This window comes from Elgaria multicarinata, chromosome 3 (genome assembly GCF_023053635.1).
Source record: "Elgaria multicarinata webbii isolate HBS135686 ecotype San Diego chromosome 3, rElgMul1.1.pri, whole genome shotgun sequence".
NCBI lineage: Eukaryota > Metazoa > Chordata > Lepidosauria > Squamata > Anguidae > Elgaria > Elgaria multicarinata.
In genome coordinates this window covers 34,839,803-34,865,890 of record NC_086173.1, presented here as the reverse complement: position 1 = coordinate 34,865,890, position 26,088 = coordinate 34,839,803, and the positions used below count along the sequence as shown (strand labels likewise).

General features: G+C 42.9%; 1 protein-coding gene across 1 annotated transcript; it reads right to left on the bottom strand.

Annotated features, from left to right (window-relative positions):
• Positions 1-792: 792 nt before the first annotated feature.
• On the bottom strand, positions 793-26,088 carry PCTP (phosphatidylcholine transfer protein). Its single transcript, XM_063119906.1, has 6 exons — positions 25,894-26,088; positions 15,588-15,705; positions 8,906-8,985; positions 8,404-8,575; positions 2,295-2,362; positions 793-855 (listed from the first exon to the last, which is right to left on the bottom strand). The coding sequence occupies exons 1-6, from the start codon at positions 26,086-26,088 to the stop codon at positions 793-795; spliced, it is 696 nt and encodes a 231-aa protein (XP_062975976.1).

Sequence of the window (26,088 nt, the reverse complement as noted above, 5' to 3'; positions counted from 1 at the left end):
CTTAGACATATTCCATGCTGGAAAATATACATGGGAAAAAGTCAAATGGAATGGGGGCAGGGAATATACTCTAAATGTTACATACTAACATGAATTATGTAAATTGTTGTGAACTTTCCTACGTGCACTGCTTGGGTATATAAATATTGTAAATAAATTAATAAACTTTCTTATGGAATAACTTTAGTATTTTTTCACACAATGGAAAAAACCTGAATCCGTCTGTGAATGGACGCTGGAATGAATGATACTGCACAATCCATGAAACACACACGGGATGGATTTCACAGAATCTGGGCATCCCTACTTCTAGTGGCTGTTGTTGTAACCAATGGCAGTAACAATAACATTTCTATTTATTCATTCATTAGTTGCAATGGAGGGAGCAGTTCTGCATGCACAACCTTCTACGACATATAGCTGTTCCCTCCACTGAAGTGACTTCAGAAGCCCTTGAGGATAGAGGGAGCCATGTGAGTACATCAGAACCTGTATGCTCAAAAAATATCATTGAATGGGAACCATGAACAGCAAGGTTCAAATGTTGGTGTGATGTTTCATACCTGTCAAAAGTAAAATAATAATAATGGCAGTACATCAAGCAGATGGAAAATGAAAAACAAGTTTAATATGTTCCATAGTCATATTCCTGGGAACTTACATGGCTCATGATTACCATCCCAGAAGGCAGATGTTATTCAGTAATGTGTCATGGCTGACTATCCATGCAAGTATCCAATCTTGGAAAACACACCTTTAAACCATCCATGTGGATTGAATTCAAGGAACACTTTATCTCTTACGATAAGTATGGCAAGCTCTCTGCATATCTTTCAAAAAGTTAGGCACTCCAGTCTGTAAAAAGAATTGCAAAACATTTATCCATCTATACTGTTTGACCCAGTAAGTAAATCATATTTGATATTTAATGTCCATATTAATCCTGGTTACACGTACTCTAACCCAATTTGCACAATTTACCTGCGGGATCGCCTTCTCCTGTACAATCTGCCCTGCATACTCAGGTCCTCTGGGAAGAATTTACTTCAGCCAGCCAAAACTCGGTTGACAACTGTTACCCAGAGGACCTTCTCTTTTGCCACTCCCAGACTATGGAATGGCTTGCCGGGAGAGATTCGCCAACTCAATAGTCTTTCTGAATATAAAAAAGCTATAAAGACTGGTCTCAGCTGGCAGGCCTACCCAGTTAAAATTTAAGAAGTCTGGCTGTCATTTTAACAATGTATTAGTTTTATATGTTTTAATCAGTTTTATGTATTTTATAACATTTTGTATTTTATGTTGTTCCCCACCTCGATCCAGAGGGAGAGGCAGGAAATAAATAAATAAATATATTATTATTAATAATAATAATAAGCTTGACCTGCGCATAGCATCTGTGCACTAGTATTTTATTGCCCAGGCACCCCGCCCCATTTATTGCCCCCCCCCCCGCTTCCTCCCAGCTGCTCCCCTTCGCTCCCTTCCAGACACTCCCTCCCACTCCATCCAAGCTGTCCCCCTGGGCAATAAAAATTCTTACCTCCAGGGGGCAGTGGCTGGACATTGGGCCGAATATGCCTGAAGCGGTTCAGCTGCTTTTTCAATGATATGTTTCAATGCCAGCTGTATCATCTTTGTTTATATATTCTATTGCTTAGCAACACTAAGTTCTTATCATGGAACTTCTGCTGCTTAGCAACACTAAGTTCTTATCATGGAACCTTCAGCGTGCCCTGCATTGCCACGTGCCATGCGTTGCCATGCGCCACACACTGCCTTAGCATTTTAGATAGATAGATAGATAGATAGATAGATAGATAGATAATAACATGAACATCTTAGATAGAGAGTCTTTGGGAGAATTTCAGTCACTGAGCTGGTTTGGATATTCTCTGGGTAAATAGAAGAAAAAGGTTTTAAAAAGCCAAAAAGGTATTAGGTAAATTCATAGGTGATAGATATATCAAGAACTTTTGGACAAGGGCATTCATCCTCAAACAAAAATGGACTGAGAATTCCATGACAGAAGGTTACTTTAGAGGCAGTGCAGCTGAAGTAGTTATGTGGAAAACACAGGTCAGGGCAGAGACAGGACAGGCAAGCAGATCCTAAAACGGGGCAGCATTTCTACTGATGGATTTCCTTGGTAAAAAGGTGTTGGAATTAATGTCTCAGACGAACAATTGCCAATAGGAAATGGAATGGAAATAAAGAAGTCTGGGATTATTGCTCTGGGCTCGGCTCTGCCTCTTACAAACTAACAAACTAATTGGTTTCAATCCCCTGCTTACCTTGGTTGCCCAGTTGACAAGCCACGAAGGAATTTTGCCACCAGGATCCTCAAAGTAGGACATGAAAACTTTTAAAACAAAAAGAAACAAAATGCAGTAAAAAAAAAAAATTCTTTTTTTTAAAAGCAATTTTTATGTCCAATTTGGTGGGCATTTAACATTCAGATTAAGCTTCTAGACTGCCATTACTGTTGCTATTTAGAACGAGGGTCATGTGGTACTCATCCCTTTATTTCCGTGACATTTTCACTGTTTCATTCCATGGTATCAGATATCTACTGAAACTCCCCAGAGTTTCTGGTCTACTTGCACCTGAGTTTTTCCCCTTACCCCAAGGTTATTTCCCCACTCTTTCTTCACTTGCACAGTGGCTTGCTCATCCTGATACTGACCCTGGAAAATTCAAAATGAATTGCACATTACCTGGGGTCAATCTATACAAATGATTTAACGCATTTATGACAGATAACGCTGTCGCCAATCTGAAGCAATCTTGCAGCTTCTCTCTGGAAAAGGTGCATTTGTGGAAAGTCATTTGTGTGTGTTGTTTTCCCTTAAACGTGGCTCCCAAGCAGTTACACTGTAGTGAGCCCTGTCTCCAGCTTAAATCCTGGGTGTGCCTCTGTGACCTGGCTGTGACGTGGTCAAAGAGCTACCCTCCCCATGCCACCATTCCCTCTTTTTTCCCAATACACAGAGGGGGAAGGAGAAAGTAGCAGGAGCCTTCAGTGGTGGTATTTCAGTCCCAATAGAAGCCTTTGATTCATTCATTCTCCTATCCCGCTGAGTCACGCCATCATAGTCATTTCCTTCCTCCATTCATAAAACCTTTAATTCATTCATTCCCCTGTCACACAACCCCCCTTGAGTTGCCCCTTTGCCACAGTCAGCTTCCTCCATTCAAGATACAAGCCTTTGAATCATTCATTCCCCAGTCTGAGTGTGTGATTTTCCTGCATGTGTGCGGGGAGGAGGAGGCTGAGTTCGTGGTCAGAGAGCTGGAGGGAAGCGGAGGCAGCACTCCAGAGTGTATAAGGTAAACTACAACATGACTTCTCTCCTCCATGAAAGTTCCCTGAGCAGAGGAGCATGGAGAGGGGTAGGGAGCAAGCCTCTCTCATTGACTGAACAGCATCTATGGGGTTGATGACATTCACTTCTACTAGTGGGACTCTGCCCAGCCAGCCCCAAAGTAAGGCGATTCCACAAGTGCAGTTTGACCTGTGAAAAATGTTTTCAGGTACTATTTTAGGTTTTATTTTCACTTTGCCTGCTTCGTGTGCCACTGATGGACAAAAGCTGATTTCATGAAAAACCAATAACTGGAAGCGCTTCCCATTCTGTTTTCGTGTAGATGAGCCCCTGGCCACAGAACAAAAACTGTAAGAGCAGAGGTGAAACTGAAAAGCTGATAACCCCCTGACAGCATTGCAGGAAATTCTGAGATGTACCTTCACTGTAGAACAGGGGTGCAAAAAGTGCAAGCAACCCTCAGAACCCCATCAAGTGGCTCCCAGAGCACCAGTATCTTCTATTGCAGAAAAAAAAAGATGGGGGGGAGAAACAAAACTCTAGGAACAGGCTCTATGGTTCCTCCAAGGAAACATCATTCCTACCTGAAGCATCCTAGGAAGCTGTGCTTGAAAGTCCCTCCTTGCTTCCTAGGATGCTCTGTGGACACTCTGTGGCAGGAACTGTAGAACCTGTTCCTAGAGCATTTTCCCTGTTATCTGGTTATCAGGTTGGGGTGGGGTGGCTGGGGCAAGGAGTGGGCTTCAGCACATTGATGTTGTGACTGAAGCGAACAGATTCTGCAGACTCTGTTTAGATCTTCTTTTCTTTTCTTTTTTACTTTTCAGAATTTTACAAAAAGGTGTTCGTAGGAAAATATGTGAGAGAGAGAGAAAAAAAGAGAGAGAAGCACTGGCCAAAAAATGCACATTTCCCCCAAAGGCTAAAGAATGAAAATGTGCAATTTAGGGGAGATTTGTGCATGGGAAGGAAGATTTGTGCTTTTTCTCAAGTGCAAACTGGTGCACATTCAGGACTTTGGGGAGGAAAAAACTGATTTCATCAATGAGCGGATGATGGAATGAAAGGCGCCTGACAATCTGCAAAATGCAAATGGAACAGATTTTACAAAATCCAAACGTCCCTACTCCAGCACACACTCAATATGGGCTGCCTCCGGGAAGAAAAGAAGTTAAACGGACAAAAGCTCTGAAAATCTTTGTCAATTTCATCTCCACAGTCTTTGGCAAGTTGCTGCACAGTCGGAGTACATATCATTTTCATCACTGTTCTTTGTACCCCTGTGTACAGATCTCTGCACAAGCACTCAAATCTATTTTTTCTTTAGGCAGCATAAGCAAGACAGCCAATACTGTCTACCCACCAACCAATACATTATTTCCCAATAGAAAGAGTTAGTCAGAATCTGACATAACACGGGTTCAGGATACTTGTCCCCACCAAATGAATGACAATATCTGCAGCAGAAGTGAAATTTGGAAGATTATTTGGGCATCTCTATTTAGAACTATAAATGTTCCTAGCCTTACAGGTATAAGAACATAAGAAGAGTTTTGTGTATAAGACCAAAAGCCTGTCTAGGTCATCATTCAGTTGCCAGTTTACAATTCACTGTCCTGAATCTCCAATCAATCAACTGCATTGGATGACCCCAGATTTCAGCATTTCGACAGAAGGAGACTCTCCCTATTCACTTTTCCACACCACACATAATTTGATATACCTCTATTATGTCCAAATCATACTCATGTTTTTTTTAAATAAAAAGACTTAAGCACTGTATTTCTTTTCCTCATAGGGAAGTTGCTCCTTGATCATTTTGTTTGCCTTTTTCTGCATCGTTTCCAGAAATATACTGTCCTTCTTGAGGTGTATTCCAAGTGTTGTCACGCCACAGATTTGTTTAAAACTTTATGAAATAAGCAGCTTTATTTTTTATTCCTTTCCTAATAATCCCCTTTTTATGGAATTTGCCTTTTTCATAGCAGCTGTACAATCAGGGCCTTCCGAGACGAGGCCTTAGCACGCTTTGTGGGCCGGTTTCCCTGCTGTGCGTCCAGATGACGCACAGGGGAATCCGGCGCCAGGCCGCACTGAGGCCTTCTCTAACGCGCCATAAGCGAAGTCGCTTATGGCGCGCCTTTTTCAAAGCCCCGGCCTCAGTGCGAAACGTCTAGGAAGGTCCGTGGCTTTTTGCGGCTACTCGCTTACTCGCGGCTACTCGCTTACTCGCGAGTAGCCGCAAAAAGCCACGGACCTGGCACAGCGCTCATACGAGCGCTGTGCCCATCGTGCCAGGGGGGGTGATCCGGGGGGGGAGATGGGGGAGGGAAGGCCAGACCGGCAGGAGAGGGGATGGCGGAGGGCAACGAACGGGAGATGGCGAGGGGATGGCAGAGGGCGATGAATGGGAGACGGCGAGGGGATGGCAGAGGGCGACGACTGGGAGATGGTGAGGGGGGGCAGAGGGTGACGACCAGGAGATGGTGAGGGGGGGCAGAGGGCGACGACCGGGAGATGGTGAGGGGGGGCGGAGAGCGACGACCGGGAGACGGCGAGGGAGGGCGGATGGGGGGGGGGCTTAAATTAAAAAAAACCTTACCTTCTCCGGCAGCTTCGGGCCCCACATGGCCCCTTTAAAAAAAAAAAAAACATGGCCAACGCTGCAGGGCTTGCGTCGTCCCTACGCGTCGGCTGTCTAGGAGGCTGGGCAGCGCGCTTTAAAGTTAGCGCGCCGTCGCCCCGCCTCCCTGCCGGCTTATCCCGGCAGGTCTAGCAAAGCCCTTAGTCAACTTTTTCATTTCCTTGTCACTCCCCACCAGTGCAGACCCCATCAGCATATATGAGACATTTTGCCCCAGTGCTCTAATATTTTTTGCCTCATTGTGTATCACTTTGCACTTGCTTACACAGCAAATCTCATTTGCCACTTTAATGCCAGTTTCACCCCAGTTTGGTGAAATCCTTTTGGAAATCCTCACTATTGCTTTTTGTTTTAGCCTAAATAATTTGGTGTTCTCAGCAAATTTGAAACCCTTGATGCTTACCCCTAGCTCCAGATGGTTTATGAACAAGTTCCAGTGAGGACCCCATCACTCCATTGTGAGTACTGCCCATTTATTCCTACTCTCACCTTTCTGTATTTTAACCAGCTCCCCATCCATAAAAGGGCCTCTTCTCTTATCCCATGACTGTTAAGATTGCTCAAGAGTTTTTGCTGCGGGACTTTTAAAAGTCCAAGTAAATTATGTCTATCTGATTACACCTACCCACATGCTTGTTGGCACACTCAAAGAACTCTAAAAGATTAGTGAGACAGAACTTACTTTTGCAGAAGCCATGTTGATTATTCTTCAGCAAGACTTATCTTCCTACATATAGGGTAGGCAGCCTGGTGCCCTCCAATTATCTTGGACTACAACTCCCCAAATCCCTGACGATTGACCATACTGACTAGGGTTGATGAGAATTATAGTCCAAAACATCTGGAGGGCACCAGTTTGCCTATCCCTTTTCTATATGCTTGATAAATGTATCTTTACTAATGCTTTTCACCAATTTACCCAGAACAGACCATTGAACTGGCCTGTAATTTCCTGACCCCCCCCCCACTTCCCCCAATCCCCTTTTAAAAATTGGCATTGTGGCCATTTTCCAATGCTTTGGTACAGAGGCCAATCTTAGGGTCATGTTACGTACTGCTGTTAGAGTTTCAGCAATCTCACATTTGAGTTCTTTAGGAACTCTCAGATGGGCACAGTCTCAACCTAGTAATTTGTTTGCTTTCAATTTGTCAAAAAAGGTCTACAACTTCATCTCTTGTCACCTCTATTTGCCTAAGAGACTCCCTTCCTGAAAATGTCAGTTCAGATAACGGTATCTGCTCTACACCTTCTGCAGTGAAGACATCTACAAATAATTTATTCTAGTTAGTTATGTGCCTTCAAGTCAGTTTCAACTTATGGCGATCCTATGAATCAGTGACCTCTATTCACATCTGTTGTTAACCATGCTCTGTATCACGCTCTATAGTAAACTTTGAGTAGCAAAAGTGGTTTGCTGTGCCCCTCCCCCGCCCCAAAGAACAAAGCAACATTGTGAGACCGCAACTTTTATGAGGAAAAGAGAAAAGGCATAATTTCACATAATTAAGTACAGATAGGTGGAAAAACAGAAGACAATCACAACTAAACACTTGTGCAAGAAACTGCAGAAGGCAAATAAATAAATCCAGAAATCAATGATGGAACAGAATGTACTAGATTCAGCCCTCACTGGGTGTGACTCAGTTACATGCATATTGACCCTAAAATATCTTATGTTGAGCTTGTGGCAATAAAGTCTTGCTAAAACAGTGCATGTAGCTGGGAGGAGATGGAGGAAAGAGACTGAGGCCTAATCTACACCAAGCAGGTTATTGCACTGTGAAAGCGGTATGAAAGCAGTATATAAAAAGCAGGAGCCACACCAAGCACGATATAACACTATGAAAGTGGTAGGAAAGCGGTACATGGTATGTGTCCATGGACCCCAACAGTTGTCAGTGCACTTCAATACCGCTATAAAGCAGTAGTGTGGCTCCTGCCTTTTATATACCGCTTTCATAGTGCAATATCCTGCTTGGTGTAGATTAGGCCTGAGTCAAATAAAATAAAGTGGCTTGAGATTGGTAAGAAAGAGGTGATCTAGGTGGACTGAGAGACAGAGAGATGCCAGAAAGAATGAAATGAGCAAGTATGTGGGGTGGGGGAGGAGAGAGACAGACAGACAAAAGAGAAAAAGAGAGAGATGGGCGAGGAATCTCCCTTCGTTCACTAGTGGTTAGCTGGAGCGGGGTGAATGGGGTGGATTGTGGTAGCGAAATTTACCAGCTAAACCATTGGCCACAGGCCTCTAACATTGTATATTACACATCTTTTTAGCAAATCATCTGCATCCAATTGGATTGTTAATTTTAAAATACTAAATTGTTAGATTATTAATCTTCAAAAAGCAAGTTCTTCATAAACCTGATTTAGCGATGTATGATTTCTGATCTAAGCAGGCATTCCTATAAAATTGTTTATTGATTTCTTACCTCTGGACCCTTTCTTGCCATCGCTTACGAAGGCCACACTTTGTCTATAATTCTTTACTCTAACAATCCCAGGCTTTTCTGGGAATTTAGAAGTGGTCACACTTTTAGCCAATATAACATAGATCTTCTGTCCATCAAGTTCCATATCTTGACGCTCACGAATAAAAACATACTGCACTGAAGTTTAAGAAATAACCAGGATTTTAAAATATAATATATATTATGGAGAAAGAATATATATATTGATGCAGATACAGAGAACACACCTTTATCAAAAAGCCTGGATTTTCAGATAGAAATTCATGTGTTGTTTTGCTTTTCAAATATAAGAAGGAATACGATTCACAAGAATACACATCAATGGCCTACTTTTTCTTCACCCATAGGGAACGTTAATGTTTCATTTAAACTTTCAGAACTGTGCTGAGAACTGGCAATCATGTCAGGGTCTGCAGCTGCAAATGCTAAATGTAAAACTTCAATCCAAGACATGAAAGGATACATCTCTATTTGCCAAGGGGAAAGGGAATTTCAATTCCCAGTAGATAACTGATAGGCCATCATGAGTTTTCTCACACATTTCTACAAATTGGAGGAGAAATGTGTTAGATGCAGACCATGTATTATTTAACTGAACTTACATATCGTATATAAGGAGTGTCAAGCATTTGACTAATTAATGTTTGGTTAATTAAATGTGTGACAGAAGTCACACTGAAATTAAAACCTTGTAGGTGTCAGGCCTCAGCAAAAGTCAGGTCAGTTAAAACCAGACAACAGAGGCCAAAATCCAAGGCAGCAATCATGGAAGGAGAACAGGAGTTTAGGGAGGGTTCTCACACTCGAGATGAGTTGCTCAGACTAAGGAGCAAGCTCTGGTGCATAGGGACTGGCCCCTGGAGTCAGCTTACTGAGTGTTTCCTACATGGTACTACAGCTTAGTTGTTGCTCTTGAAGCAAAGAACTCAGTCTGTCAGTGGAAACAGTGCTGGTGGTGCAGGAGGGAAAGAGGCAGAAGCTGACTGTTGAGAGTCTCGGGGTTAAGACACACACATACACATGTGCACGTATGGCATCTTACAGTATGATGCAGCAGCTGCCTTTCAGCCCTCTGTTTTCTGCTCCTTTCACTTCCGGTAATAGAAGTAAACTTGGAGTGCAAAGTAACACCGTGCATTCCTTTTCTGACTACACATTAATGGAAGGAGGGGGGAGGAGATGCAGGGTTCATGTTTTCCTAATGTGTTGTTCTAACCACATTTAGAAGATCAAATTGGATTTGTTTTGGACATTCTTTTGGGAAGCCTCAGCATCTGTAAACTTGATCTCCTCCGTTTTCAGTCTTTAGCCCACATTATCCTATAATGGATACAACAAACATTATTCTTCTAATCTATATCTATGTTATAAAATACGCACACATTTTACAAAACTATTATCAACACCTGAGATATTCCTTACATACAGTACCATGCTACTGATAATCTAACATAAAGTATGTAGATTGTATGTAAAAAGCCAGTGTGGTGTAGTGGCAAAAGTGTTGGACTGGGAGTCAGGAAATCTGGGTTCTAGTCCCCACTCAGCCATGGAAACCCACTGGGTGACTTTGGGCCAGTCACAGACTCTCAGCCTAGCCTACCTCACAGGATTGTTGTGAGGATAAAATGGAGAGGATTATGTACGCCACCTTGTGTTCCTTGGAGGAAAAATGGTGGGATATAAATGCAATAATAATAATAAAAAATAAAAAATAATCATCAAACAAATAAAGCATGGTGGGAGCCTCAGACCCGGTGACCAAATCCAGTCTTCTTAGGGTCACAGTCTGGCTCTTTAGGGTGCATCAAAGGCCCATGCCCCTATTCCTCTGACATCACCCCATAACCATCTGTTGCTTGGTAGTTTTTCAGCTTTTATGCAAGCTTACGATAGCCAAAGGACTTGAAAGGAAAGAAATGTTCCTTGCCAAGATCTACTAGAAAACAGGTAGATTTGGGGCCTATTTGAGGAGAATGTTCTAAATTTGCAATGCTATCCTAAGCAACCAACTTTGGAGATCTATGCAAGGGGGATCTCTCTGAGAAGTGAGAGGAATCCCCTGCATAGATTTCCAAAGCTGGGGAAGTTCATATGGAATGGGAGAATGCACACCTTAAGGCAGCTTTCCCCAACCTGGTGCCCTCCAGATGTGTTAGACCACACTTGGATTCAACAGATCATGTCAGTAAAAGAAGCCGTTGTGTTTTTTTCCACCAACACCACCGTGTGCTGCGCAAGTAGCCATCATCTGCATAATTCCCCATGATGCAGCCTGGGTTGGCATGTTGTCCAAACCCGGCGCATAGCGGGAGTGGTTCCATATCCACTATTTAACCCACAACTTGCAATCAAGGTTGTAGTCTGGGTACAAAACAATCCCTGCCTCACTGTGTGCCAGGTTTGGACATCATGCCAACATGCGCGGTCACGCTTGCAACACACACGGGGGCAAGGGGAGGAGACACAAAGACTAGTTTTGCCAACATGATAATCCAAACACCCCCTACAACTCCCAGCGTTCCCCAGCCAGCCATGTGGAAAGCTGTATTAAGGCATCCTCCCTTCCAACTAAAAACAATTCTGTCCTAAGCTATTATGTCAGGCAGACCATAAAGTCATAAAGCCAGTTCACACATTCCCCCCCCCCCCAAGTAATGTGGGAATGGCTGCACGTGGGACTATTTTGCTATAATATAGATGTCAGGGAGCCAGTCAAGGGGCCTAACAGCAATACCTGAAACATCTTCTTTTCACATGACTTTATATGCAATGCCAGCTATTTAATGGAAGAAACTGTAGTTCCCAGAATGCAATAAGACACCACAGAATATTGCATTTTCCACCAGAGGTCACTGGAGTATTAACTTGGTGCCACTGGACATCCTATTCAGCTTTCTAAGTCTTATGCTGGAATGGAAATCAAACTCAAAAGTGCAGATGTGAGAAAACAATCACTGTGGATACATCCAATTGAATGGACAATACAGAGGCACCACTTCAAATTAATGGGGATTTCATTTTAAAATGTCATAGATTTTTGTCTCACAAGAGGGATAGTCTTACCACAGTCATTCATGCACTGGTAACCTCATGATTAGACTACTGTAATGCGCTCTATGTGGGGCTACCCATGTGTGTGGTTCAGAAGCTGCAGCTAGTGCAGAACGCAGCAGCTAGGGTGCTCATGGGGACACCTAGCTCTGCTCATATAAAACCTGGGTTAAAAGAACTGCACTAGCTGCTGGTTAGCTACCAAGCCACATACAAGGTTATGTTGTTATCCTACAAAGCCCTAAACAACTTGGGACCAGCATACCTAGCAGTCTGCCTTCCCTTATATGCACCCGGACGACAGCTATGATGCTCAAAGGAGGTCCTGCTGGCCATTCCAAAATGAACAGAATGCCACCATGAAGAACCTTGGCGGCAGGCCTTCTCTATTGCGGCACCCTCCCTCTGGAAAACCCTCCCTTGTGGGGTTCGGGAGGCAGAAAACGTAACATCTTTTAAAGCCTCCTGAAGACATACCTTTTTACACAGGCTTTCCCTGGTTTTTAATGTAGCTGGCTTGATATTACCTTTTTAACTTTTGAATGTTTAAAATTTATACGTTATATTTTATGGTTTTCAATTGTGTACTGTCTAGAAAGCTTCAGCTGATGGGCAGTATAAAAATGTAATACATGTCACTTAAGTTCATCCTTGTATTTCCTGAGTGCAGCCTCTTTCAAGGCTGCCCAAAGAGTGGGAAGGGGTCAAGGATAGTGAGAGTGGGTTGCTGATTAATACGTTTCTGATATATGCAATGTTGTTAATTCTTCAACCAGCTTCTTATTACACAACTCCTGGTGTGCCCGGCTTTATTCATCTTTTATTGCCTTTAATTTAAAAAACTACTACTTTTTAAAACTGTCTACAATCTTTCCAAACTTGCTATCAGGAATGTAGACTGCTCAAAGGTTGTCTATGTTCAAAAAGGGAGGCAAATACAGGACAGTGGTGGGAATATTTATATTGATGTGTCTGGGTGCTCAACCCTTCCAGAGGTATCCTCCCACTCCCCTATAAAGCCCTCCAGGCTGAAGATCCTTGGGAGCAGCACCAATGGGACATGAAGAGTCTAATCTGAAAGCTTGCTACATGGGGGCTAGATGCTTGAATCATGTCAAAAGAGACTGAAATCTCAATAATTAATTACTCAATAATTAATTCCTCATTTTTAATAATCATGGAAATATTTAATGCAGCTCCACTAGTAGAGGTGTTCAGAGCACCGTCCGGTTCAGTTTTATTGGATGAGTTTCGGTTATTGAGGCCCAAGGATGTGAACAAGGTGCTTGGCCAAGTCCGGTCGACCACCTGTGTGCTTGACCCTTGCCCCTCATGGCTCATTACATCAAATAAGGAGGGGATCGCCGGCTGGGTCCAGGAGGTTGTAAATGCCTCCTTGAGAGAGGGAGTGGTGCCGGCCTCTTTAAAAGAGGCGGTAATTAGACCACTCCTGAAGAAGCCTAACCTGGACCCGGAGGATGTTAACAACTACAGGCCGGTGGCTAATATCCCTTTCCTGGGCAAGGTGCTTGAGCGGGTGGTTGCAGGACAACTCCAGGCACTCTTGAATGAAACGGATTATCTAGATCCATTTCAATCGGGTTTCAGGCCTGGTTTTGGAATGGAAACTGCGTTGGTCACCCTGTGGGATGACCTTTGCTGGGAGAGAGACAGGGGGAGTGCGACCCTGTTGGTTCTCCTGGACCCCTCAGCGGCTTTCGATACCATCGATCATGGTATCCTTCTGGATAGGCTGTCTGAGCTGGGAGTTGGAGGTACTGCGTTGTAGTGGTTCCACTCCTACTTGGATGGCCGATTCTAGAAGGTGGTGCTGGTGGATTATTGCTCTGTGCTGTAGCTCCTAAGCCATGGGGTTCCACAGGGCTCTATCTTATCCGCTATGCTGTTTAACATATACATGAAGCCGCTGGGGGAGGTTATCCGGAGATGTGGACTGAGGTGTCATCAATATGCGGATGATACCCAGCAATACCTTTCCTTTTCATCAAACCCTGGTGAGGCAGTGGCTGTTCTGAAACAGTGCCTGGGCACGGTAATGGACTGGATGAGGGCTAGAAAACTGAAACTCAATCCAGACAAGATGGAGGTACTGTTATCGGGTGGGTCATCTGTCCGGCGTGGTGATGTTTGCCCTGTCCTGGATGGGGTTGCACTCTCCTTAAAGGATCGGGTCCGTAGTTTGGGGGTGCTCTTGGATCCAGAACTGTCACTTGAGGCACAGGTGAACTCAGTGGCAAAGAACACCTTTTATCAGCTTAGGTTGATATACCAACTATGCCCTTATCTGGACAGAGATAGCCTAGCTACAGTTATCCATGCTCTGATAACCTCTCCTTTGGATTACTGCAATGTGTTATACGTGGGGCTGCCTTTGAAAACGGTCCGGAAACTTCAGCTGGTACAAAACAAGGCAGCACGCTTACTAACAGGGACTGGCCGACGAGACCACATTACGCCAGTCCTTTTCCAGCTTCATTGGCTGCCAGTCCAGGTCCGGGCCCGATTCAAGGTGCTGGTATTGACATTTAAAGCCCTAAACGGTTTGGGGCCAGGTTATTTGAAGGAATGCCTCCTCCCATATGTAGCTGCCTGGTCCTTAAGATCATCTACAGGGGCCCTTCTCCATGAGCCCCTGCCAAAGGAAGTGAGGCAGGTGGCTACTAGGAGGAGGGCTTTCTCCGCTGTGGCACCCCGGTTGTGGAATGAGCTCCCCAGGGAGGTCCGCCTGGCACCTACACTGTACTCTTTTCATCGCCAGCTGAAGACCTTTTTATTCTCTCAGTATTTTAACACTTAATTTTAACTTAAATTTAAATTTTACTGTTCTAACTCTGTATTTTAATCTTATATCAATTTTGCTGTGTGGCTTTATCCTGGTTGTGCTTTTTATACTGTATTTTGTATTTGTGTTTTTAACCTGTTGGTTGTTTTATTATGGTTTTAATTTTTGTGAACCGCCCAGAGAGCTTCAGCTATTGGGCGGTATAAAAATGTAATAAATAAATAAATAAATAAATATTTCTTTTAGGAAAAAGTACACTTTTACTTGTTTTCTTTCAATAATGAATATTAAAAGGTATGCAATATTATAACTAATTTTGTCTGTAGTGTTTACTGCTATACCCATCCACCCACTCTCCGCCCTGGAAAGTGCAAGCTATACGTACATCAAAATAAATCAAGTTTAAAATAAATCCACAGTCCCAGTCTGTGGAATTAAGACATGTATTAGAAATGTCCACCTTTTAAAATGTCTCATTTGAACTACAATGGACACCTAATGTGTACTGATACATTGGAAAATATAGATGTGAGTATAGCCTTATGGTACTGATAACTCAAGCAATTTGAAACAGGGGAAACATTCCCTACTTGATCTTACCATGTATCAAAATGTGTGTGAAGTTCAGCAAATCAGACATTGTGAGTCACTTGCAGAAGGAGACATTCACATCCTTTAAACCCTGTCATGTTGGGAACATAGATTTCCTTCCCCACCCTTTATGGCTGTGGCATGATTGCACTGATTTACTGTCATCCAAAGGCAAGATAGTGTGCCTACTATTAATCTTTCACAACAGCTTGTTTGTCAAGGGAGATGGCAGATGAGCAAGCCTTCCTTATGCATTGTGCCATCTCTAAGGAAAATAGTCAGTTTTGGACAACTGGGGATGGAGAATAGACCAATTCTGCAAAGTTTAGGATGGGAGGGCATTTATTTATTTATATGAAAAATTTCTATCCTACAACCCCTAGTTATGCTCCCAAACACACCGGTAATCTACACTAGTTCTGGAGCTGGCACAGGTTAATTCCCTCTCGTTGGTTTCAATGGGAGAGAATCGGATAAAAGACACACACACACACACACACACACACACACACACACACACCAGTTAGGGGAAAAGGAATGAAAACGCAGATGCTCCCTCACTTCTGCCCTGCTGGCATGAGCCTGGAAGGGCTCTGGATAACTCGGAGGCTCCAATGCCATTTTTTTTCCAAAATAAGGGCTCAGATTCTCCTGCCCAAATAAAATTTCTAATGACTCTCCTTAATTATTTACTAACCTCTAAGATACTGGTCCCATTTTGTCCTGTAGTTTAAATCCATGTAAACATCAGCACATAGCTCTGGGGGACAATCAGGAAGAAGACTGTACACTTTATACTCATATAGTCCAGTTTTCTGAAAAATAAACATATAAGTCAGAAAGAGAAAGCAGTGGAGAATCAAGAGTACCCTACTCATGCTTACTTCAGATATACGCCTGGTAGTACTAACAATGTCTAAAGCTATTCCTTTATAACACTCTGCTTTAATACCAAATAATACAAATTTCCACCAGCAGTTAAAATATAAAGAGAGTGCTCTGTATGGTTTGTGCTAAAAGAGAAGTAAGTTGATCCATAAGAACTAGATCATTCTTTAAGAGCCTATGGCCATTTCTACACCTGCCTTTTTCCCCCGGGATCTTCCTGGGATTGTTCCTGTGCATCCAAATAATACACAGGGGATCCCAGGGGCAGGCAGGGACGATCCCTCCATTTCCCTGCGATAACTGTTAGGTGTAGAAAGGGCCTATCTTAAAACATGCAAGTGGAGTTGCACTCATTCCAGAGGACACCAAGCAGGATATTCCACTATGAAAGTGGTATGAAAGTGTTCTATAAAAGGCAGGAGCCACACTACTGCTTTATAGCGGTATTGAAGTGCACTGACAACCATTGGGGCCCATTGACACATACCATATACCATTTTCATAGTATTATATCCTGCTTGGTGCTGATGTGTCATGGGCCCCAACAGTTGTCAGTGCACTTCAGTACCCCTATAAAGCAGTAGTGTGGCTCCTGCCTTTTATATACCACTTTCATAATGGAATATCCTGCTCGGTGTAGATAGAATCATAGAATAGCAGAGTTGGAAGGGGCCTACAAGGCCATCGAGTCCAACCCCCTGCTCAATGAGCCCTTCCTCTCCTTTCCCTTGAAATCCCTGTGCCCCTGCCAAATCTGCTCCAGATTAGGGGACATGGGGAGGGGTAACTGCAAAGGGAAGGGGTTATCTGTTCTGCCAGTAGTATCTGCTGCACTGGTGGACAAACAGTTGGATACAATTCACACATTTCTCCACAAGGCCACAATTTTCCTGTATAATCCTAAATATAATCCTAAATATATTACTCAAAATGTAATAATACTTTTTCACATCAACCCCTTAGCTGTTGTACAGATAAATACATTGTTGATTTTAGAGATTCAAGAAATGGGTTGTATCCAGTGTTGTCCTTCCACTAGTGAAACAGATATCGCTATGGATCAAATTACCCCTCCATCCAGATTTGGCTGCATGGGGAAGGAAGGAAAAGGAAACTTGTTGTGTGAGCAGAAGGCTCCTCACATAATGTTGGTTTTACCCCATCAGTAAAATGAAACCCTTGTTAGCATATAAAATATAATCCTTGATACTTATATTTCAATCGTGATATTGAAATGTAACATATATATTTTGGTTGTGAACTATTTCCTTCTGCAAACCACTAACACCCCTGGTCTAGCCAATCTCATGTGTTAATTACTTTGTTCTACATGACATACCAGAACTCTTTGTGTAAAGGAATACTACGTACGCTGTTGTTAGCATTACTAATTGCAGAAACAGAATGATTTCAAGTCTAATGCAATTCATTAGTAGGATCAAGCATTCTCACCGAGGGGATGAAAATGCTACTGGCTAGTATACATGAAAAGAATTTAAACTACTATATCACTCTGTGATCTGTCATATTACTTGAGTTACCCTTTTCTCACGAGCACTAACTGTGATTAAATCTAATTCTGTGTTAGAATTATTAAAACAGTTCTATTATCAGGAGCATTCCTATTCATTCAACATCACTTCATTCTTCAGTGCTGTCAGCTCAAGGCCTTTATGAACCAAAAAAAGAAAGGAAATATTTAAAATAAAGATATGTATGACTCACACAGCATTTTGTAATGAAGCATTAAATGTTTCCCCTTTTCACAATACCACTTCAAAAACTAATTCTGGCAATGGAGGTACACATCCACCCAAGCCTATGCCTTCCTGAGTGCATTTTTCCAAAGATACATCAATTATGCAAGAGTGATTCCTGGAATGTTATACCCTTCATAAGGTCACCCAAAGTCTCTTATTTTAAACAATCTCCCCTTATTTAAACAAAAAACAAACAAACAAACAAAAACCCTACTCTTTATTGCATAACGTGACAGGAATAGCCTACACTGCCATCTACCAAGACAGAAGTTCTCCTGGTATTGATTTACAGGAATTGCAATATCAGTGCGTCAGACAATTCATTCTTTCAGGGATCGACAAATATATTTATTTTCCAGTGTTAACAGAACATGAGTATCAAAACAAAATGAGATGTTGGCATTTGTACAAGTTACAGGAGACAGTTTAGAAGGTTTCAAGACATACAGAATCGTGCAGCACTGAAACAAACCAGCAAGCAAACAAAATTGTTGAGTGTGCTTTTTTCCCCCAATCAAGGAATTAAAACAAAAACAAAAATACAGCTGGCCTAGGTTTGCATGATCACACTGCCCCAGCAACATGAAATGATTTCCACTACTATGAAGAGGTTAGTCTGCACTTAAAGATTTGAGCCGCAATTGCTACAGTGGCAATAGCTGCTATAAGGCTGAATAAAGTTGGTAGGCAGAGCCTTCTTTCTTTCTCTTTCTTTCTCTCTCTCTCTCTCTCTCTCTCTCTCTCTCTCTCTCTCTCTCTCGCACAACTCGGGGTCACTTGTTAGAGCCCTTAAACCTTTCATTTCTAATTGTCTTCGTTCCAGAGGCATGTTTGCAAACTGCTTAAAATAAACTGCGTTTTTTTTTTCAAATTTAATGATACTACAGACCACATTAATTAAGAGATAACATTTTCATAGAGGTGACTTGGCATCAACCATGTTCATGTGAATAACATTTATTATATTGTGCAATTAAAATATGCTAAAACATCGCTGTTGATGTGCGACCCCACCCTACCCCCAACAGAATTATATCTGGGTCTCCAGTTACATATTTCCTCTGCGAACAATTTGAAAAGAAAATGCTTTTTAGCTCATGTGCATTCTTGTAATGTCACTTGGGAACTGTAGTGCAGGTATGAGAAAGACACAGCACATTGCTTAAGCAGTTTACTGTCACAGGTCCTGACACTCTGGCCACTGATTGGCTACTGAAACTGCAGCTCCAGCAGTTGCCTCAACCATCTAATAACAGCCAGGTATCATTCTAGAGCAGGTGAGGTGCCTAATCGAGTTGTAGACTCCCCACCCCACCCCACCCCACCCCACACACAAGTGCTTCTCCTAGTGTTAAAGTGAAGGTTAATTACAACATAGATTCCTGGTTGAAGAGGGAATCATGAGGGTGGGCAGCAGGATTTCCTGACTAGAAGACTGGGAAGCTATATGTCTCCTATTCTGAGCAAGGAGGTATATACTAAGATTTAACTAACCTGATATTCTCTAAATATTTTGGGTGACAACTCCCATCATCCCTGACCATTGGCCTTTTTGGCTGGGATTGATTGGAGTTGTAGTCCAAAACATCTGGAGGACACCAGGTTGGGGAAGGCTGGAGTAAAGTGTAATCATCAGGGAGGAAGGAAAGTTTCTCATTAAGACTGATTAAGGGAAATAAAGAATCAAGCTTTGAGCATGAGCCAATAGTGGCTACAGGCTTGTTTACCTGATCTGACAAATGCTGACTATTCAGGTGTTTATGTGGGACACCAGTTCAAAATACATTCATTATTAATTATTATAAATAGATGAAGAGTTGCAGGCTAATGCCTGACTCGTAGTAAAAAGAATGTATCAGGAGCCTGTTGTCACCACCATCACTAAGTATGACAATTAAATTCACACTACTGTTCCACCATGACCCATGGCACTACACAACATCTTGATTTACAGTTGCATATCCCAACCCCCAGCTCCAGTTTTTGTAAATGGTACAACAGCAAAATGCAACATGTGCCAGATACACCTCCTTAGCAAGGATAATATGCTAAGTTCTTCCTATTGAGATACATTCCGAAATCTTCTAACGTCAAGAAAAAGAATCCAATTTATTCCACAATCAGGTGGGTCAGACCAGCAGTATTGTATAGTTGACCTTAAATAAGGGCATTGTGAGCCAACTGTAATTATATATCTCTGTGGTAACTGTCTGTATATTTAAATGCAATCATAGAAGACAAGACTTCCTTATACTTAAATTGCTGATCTGCATTCACATTAAAGAATAATGCACAGCAGGAAGCTGCCTTCATGGTGCCGCTTTGGCACCGCTCTGTCACTAAACCCTGCAGTTTCTCTGCTGCGGGGTGGTGGCAGGTAATCCCCATGAAGGAGGCAGTGTGGGTTTCCCAGTGACCATTCAGCTCACCTGGCCCACCCCCTGCCCAGCGACCAATCTGAGGTCGCCTTCTGCCCAGGAACACCCCTGGCTTGATACTTGAATGAGGATAGACAGTGGAAGAACTATGCTGACCTCGCTTTGGCTGGAAAAGTTGTGCTAACTTTTTAAATGCACAGCTTTTTCTATTTGCCCTGTGGTGGCCACGAATTGGCAACTGTGTCATATAACCGGCGCAGCACTGATTTGCAGCCACTGCGGGGCAAAGACAATGTTTAGACAGCCCCCAGGATGATGGTGAACTACATTTCTCTCTGCATTTGAATGGCATAAGTTACTCAATGCACTCTTCTTGGGTTTCAGCTATTATTGTGTGGGATGAGAAGTAGCTTCTTCAACACTCTAAAGTGGAAACCCATGAAAATTCATACAGCAAATGGCAGAGATTGGGATCAAAGGAAGTCCCTTTGAGCTTAGCAAGGGAGTAGCCCCATATCACAAATCAAAAAGTGTCCTGCTGCCCAGTGCCTCCAGGGAATTGAGAGATAACAGCACCCTGAGTTTTTGGGATGTGGTGATGGCCATCCAGTGGACTTCCTGTGTCAGTAGAAATAAAGCCAACTGGGTTTACTTTCTTTTACCTGCCACAGTTCTTTCCCTCTCCCTCTCTCCCTCACTAACACATGTACATACAGTCCCAGGGCTAGTGCCTGAGTATTGCCCTTTCCTGCCACAGGTACTCCTGAGAAGAATGAGGGAAGCACTCTTTCATTAGGGGAGATATTCTGATATCCCAATATTTATTAGCAAGGGTGGAGGATCACTATTGTGGGTAATGACCCTCACCAACCCTGCAGTACTGAACCTCTTCTGAATTTCTCACAGTGGCTTTGTAGTGTACATAATACACTGAAGCCAATATTTTTCTTGCTGTGTGGTACCCTCCACAATGCAGAAAGGTACAAATGCAAAGCATGTTACCTTGGGTTTCCACACGAATATACTTCCACATACCACATTAGTAAAAATTGGCTATTTACCAGAGAATTAGCAAACCAATTAAAACTAAGTGTAAATTTGAACAGAAAAACTATGGAATGGAACACGCATAACCCTAAATTATTGAGTATAATTCCAAATTACTGGATGGCTTCCAGCAGTTACCTTACACTACCTGCTAATATCATACTCTTGAAATATAGCAGCTTGCAAATGTCTTCTAATGGCACCATTTGTTTTGCTAAAACAAATGCAAACATTTGTTTTATTTAAAACTAAAACAACTGTGGCATCTTATACTTTCTCTTCACAGTCTCCTAACATTCACGGTGTTGACATTACTTAACATGTGAAACTTAAATTGCCTTAGACGCCCTCTTGCATGAATGTACAATTGTCGTTAATGTGGAAGAAAACCCCAAAGAGAGGTGTTTGTTATTCTGACTAATATAGCTTTTGCCTTCATATTACAAAAGCACTTTAAACAAAAAATGTTTAAGCCTCTTGTGAAACTGTTCTTGATCAGTGTCAACATTTGCTGACTGGACTGCATTGTCACACAACCAGGCTAACATAGCATTTAAAACAGTTCACTTCCAAATTCCAGTTCTCCAAATTCCTGCTGTATCTATCCAGGAGGGTCATAGAACACACAACGAAATGGCAGAGGTTTCAAGCATTCCACCAGCACACGTCCCAATTTTGATAGCACTTCAGTTAGAGAATTGGGCTCCCTGCCTGCATTAAACTCCACTTCCAGGCATCTCTGCCAGCTGCTTGAATCATGCTGTCTCTGACCACAGGCAGCCCACAAAGTTTTCCTCTTGGCCAGTAAACCAGCAGGGCTTCAGAATTTCAAGGCAGAATGCCCTGCTGAGTTAGCCAGCTGTCTATCCTAAAGCAGAAGCAGTCTGAAATCTGCACTTATGGGGCTAAGATTCGTTGTCAAACTTACTATCACCATACAAGGGTGAAATGAACTTAAAACAGACAGATTTAGTCCAGCTGTATGGCAAGAACTGGCATGTTCAGCTCCATGGTCACCACCATTCTGTAGTTGCTGTCACACCACCTCTAGTAATAACTATTACTTCCACCTCCAGTAATAACTATTACTTCCATAACAGCTGCTCACTGTTAAACACTGCATCAAACTAAGGTATACTATAATGGCTTAACCCTGCCCACCATACAAGGATTTATGGTGCTTCTAGTAAACACTCCAAATATGGAAAGACAAGAGAAAGAAGCCCCATTGAAAACATTTTGTTGAAACACTCATCTTATAGGGTCTTCACACACATACAAAATAATTAAGGCTGCAAACTGAAATAAACTAGGGATTAAACCCCATTGAACATGAGTAAAGATGCATAGGATGGGGCTGAATAATAGCATTGTCAGAAGATCTCCCTGAGTGACGGAATTGTGAATGGGAAGCAGAAGTAAAGTGGTCACAGCTCTTAATGAGTGTAGGGAACACAATTCAATGGGCTGGATTGATTTGAGAGAGGAAAAGGGTTGCAATGGAGTGTGGTCTCAAGAAGGCAGAGAATGGGGTATATTAAAGCAGAGGTGGACAACACCTCTGTTCTTGAAAGCTGCTCTACTTTCTATATACCGATGTAAAGGGCAACATATAGCCATCCCTATGACAGGTGATTGGGCTGTGGATAGGATCTGTCTAACCTGGTGCAGAGTCAAGAAAATAAAGAGAAGGCATGTCTAGGGAACAGCTGAGATACTGAAATGGAAGTCCAACATCAGATAATTTTTGTGAAGATTTTTTGTCTTGCTTCTCTATTCTTTGGTGGCGGTTGGAAGTAGAGCATTGAAAATATGTTTTAGAGATCTTTTCAAATTTCTAAGCTGCTTTAAGCCTTTGAGATGGGATAAGGTAAATATGTAAATAAAAATAATAAACACAAGATATAGGGCAATAGGTTATATAGGAGGAGCTGGTGTCCAAGATCTCAGAACTTTTAAGATTTCACTACCCACGATATTCTTTTTTTCTGGAATAATAAATGCCCATGGCAAGAAATTATGAAAAAGGAAACTCAAACACAAGTGTGTAGTAAACATAACCCTTCTAAAAACCAAACTTCTTGAAAGTAGGCTTAGGCTGTGGGGAAAGAAATGTTTTTTTGTCTTTTAACTCCCAAGCCCACACCACTCCTCATACATTTTAGCAGGCTCTGCAGGAGATGAAAGAGGGGGAAGGCTTGTGGGAGTTTTTTTACTTGCAGTTTCCAAGGACACAATCTGCGTAACAAGGGAGAGAAAAAGAAAACTCTGCCTGTGGTTATACTCCGGGCATCCTGCCCACCTCCCTGACCCCCTCAAGGATGCCGCAAAAAAACCAAAGTTTGAAACAAGGATTAGATCTATAGTCTACACAGGTTCTGAAACTTTGTCCTAGTGAACTTTCCTTAGTGAAAAGGAGTAGGGGAAAGAAAAACAGAAAAGCGTTGTGCATCCCCATGGTTAAGCAAGGCAAAGTCCAGCTGTTAGCACTCACTGTCATCTCTCAGGTCTGGGAAGCGGAAGACTAAAAGAAAATAGAAGATCATGAGGTCCCCAGGGCCATGGGGGATGAGATAACAGAAGCAAAATGCCTATGAAAAATGGGACTAACCCCTCAGGCATTAGTCAGTCAACATGTGATTACAACAAAGACTTTGAAAGTCTAAATCCATAATCACCTGTGTGGAGCAGGTCTGCATTGTTCCTATTTACACATGGAAAACTGAGAGCAATTTACCAAAAGCCAATCAGTCAGTCCATAATATATCTAGTCATTAGGTACTTTTAGTGGAGATCCAGTCTGTGAAGGGGCTGGAGAATGATGAGCCACAACCACTCCCTAAAGTAAGTTCTATAGTCACAACAACCACCGCCACACACCCCTCTTGCTTCTGTTCTGGCAGCAGGACCAGTGGGAAGCAGGTGATACTTCTCAGGGGCTAGATTTGGTCTGTGGGATGCCATTTGCTGGTTAGTACTCTACAGGAAGCTGTCAACCCCCTATTTAACACCTCCTATTTGGAACTCTCATATCCTGACTGCCATTAAATCTCTAGAGTGCACCTAAGTCCCTTTCATGGCCCCTACCCTCCTAGATTGTCTCAGCCCATTTGATGACCCCATGCAAGGACTCCACTCTTGCACTGCTATGGGGTTGATGAACCGGTAAGGTTCTTTGTCCTAATAGTTCCCTTATCACTGCATTGTTATGTTAGAGAAAGCTGCACTTGTTGAATTTCTTCCTGTCATACACACATTTACCAAGAGTTGTGAACAGGGAGCGGGTAGTCAGGAGTTGCATCCTAACATATAGTTTTGCAGTGGCACAAGGAAATTGAATATTATCAAAGGAGGTGGAAGAAGCTGCTAAAAAAAATTTCAGAAGAAAAGTACTAAGGCTGTGGCTTGGATAGGGGCCTTGTCATGTGCCCTGGAAGGAAGTCCTTTGCCTGGGAATAAACATTAGGGAGACGTTGTGGAGGTCAGGCATATCAGCAGCTCTCCACCATCTTAGCTACATAGAAGCTCTGTGTTAGAAGCAATATACCTTTAAATACCAGATGGTGGAGACAAGGGAAGTCTTCAAGCCATAGCTTCCTGGAAGCATCTGGCTGACCACTGTTGGAAACAAGATGCTGGGCTAGATGGCCCTTTAGTTTTATTCAGCAGGGCTTCTTCCTTGGTTATAACAGACTCTGGCTGCTGTTGCTCAGTGAAGGTAAAGCATTTAGGTACATGCTCCAGTACTTTTTAATACTGCTTCCTATCTGTTTCTTTAAAGAGATATGGCCAAACAATGGGAGCAAGTTGTAAGTGAATGAGATAGGGGTGGAGCTAGCAGATAAGACATTTCTTGGGCATAAGATGTTGGCACCCTATTCCGTCTCCACTTCTCAAAAGGGTGAAGCCGCTAAATTATTAGAATCCAAGCACCACGAAGACCTAGGTTAAAATTCTCAGTAGGGTGACTATATGAAAAGGAGGACAGGGCTCCTGTATCTTTAACAGTTGCATAGAAAAGGGAATTTCAGCTGGTGTCATTTGTATATATGGAGAACCTGGTGAAATTCCCTCTTCATCACAACAGTTCAAGCTGCAGGAGCTATACTAGAGGGACCAGGTTTAAAGGAGGACAGGGCACCTGCAGCTTTAACTATTGTGATGAAGAGGGAATTTCACCAGGTTCCCCATATATACAAATGACACCTGCAGAAATTCCCGTTTCAATACAACTGTTAAAGACACAGGAGCCCTGTCCTCCTTTTCATATGGTCACCCTACAGACTCTTCAGCAACCTTGGGCCAGGCACTCTCTCAGACAGGATTGTTGTGAGGATAAAGTAATGTTGTTTGGATTTTAAAAAACAACAACACCAAGAGTCTTGCAGCAACCATAAAGGCTAACTCGTTTATTCAGGCATAAGCTTTTGTGGAGATGCAGTGGGCAGCATCCACAAAAGCTTAAGCCTCAATAAATGTGAATACTCTTAGTCTAAGGCATCATTCACAAGACTCCTGGTGGCTTTGGCTGCAACGTACTGGCACGGCCATCCCTCTGAAAATTGCATTTGTAATTGTTTTGTTGTTGTTGTTGTTGTTGTTGTTAGTGCATTTTTTGAAATATAATTATAATACTTATTTAAAAGAAAAATCCGAACCCCACACGGTACCCTGAGCTCCTTGGAGGCAAAGAGGGATATTTTTTAAATAAAATAAAATAAAATAGTTAACTAATTAATGAAAGCGTCGCGTAACACATCCAATGCCTCTATGTCAACGGCGCGCCCACCAGGGCCCCATTTCATGCCCGCCTCCTTCGCCTGCCCCGGTTTCTATGGCAACGTGGCGTCCCTCTCCCTCAGCCGCCCTTCCTCTGAGGCTCTTTGGTAGGCCTCGGTCGGCCTCTCCTTGTGTTTGCCGCCCCTCACACCTCGTCAAGGAGCCGGTAGATGCTGAAGCTCCCGGAGTCGACCATGAGCTGCCAGGGTCCGCCGGCCGTCTCTCTCGGCTTGAGCACCTCGCGGCAAATGCTCAGAAACTGGTCCTCGGGGAAAGGCACGCGAGGCTGCTCCGGCCTGCGAGCGGAGGAGGAGGCGGAGGGGCCGGCGCTTGTGCCCCGGGACAT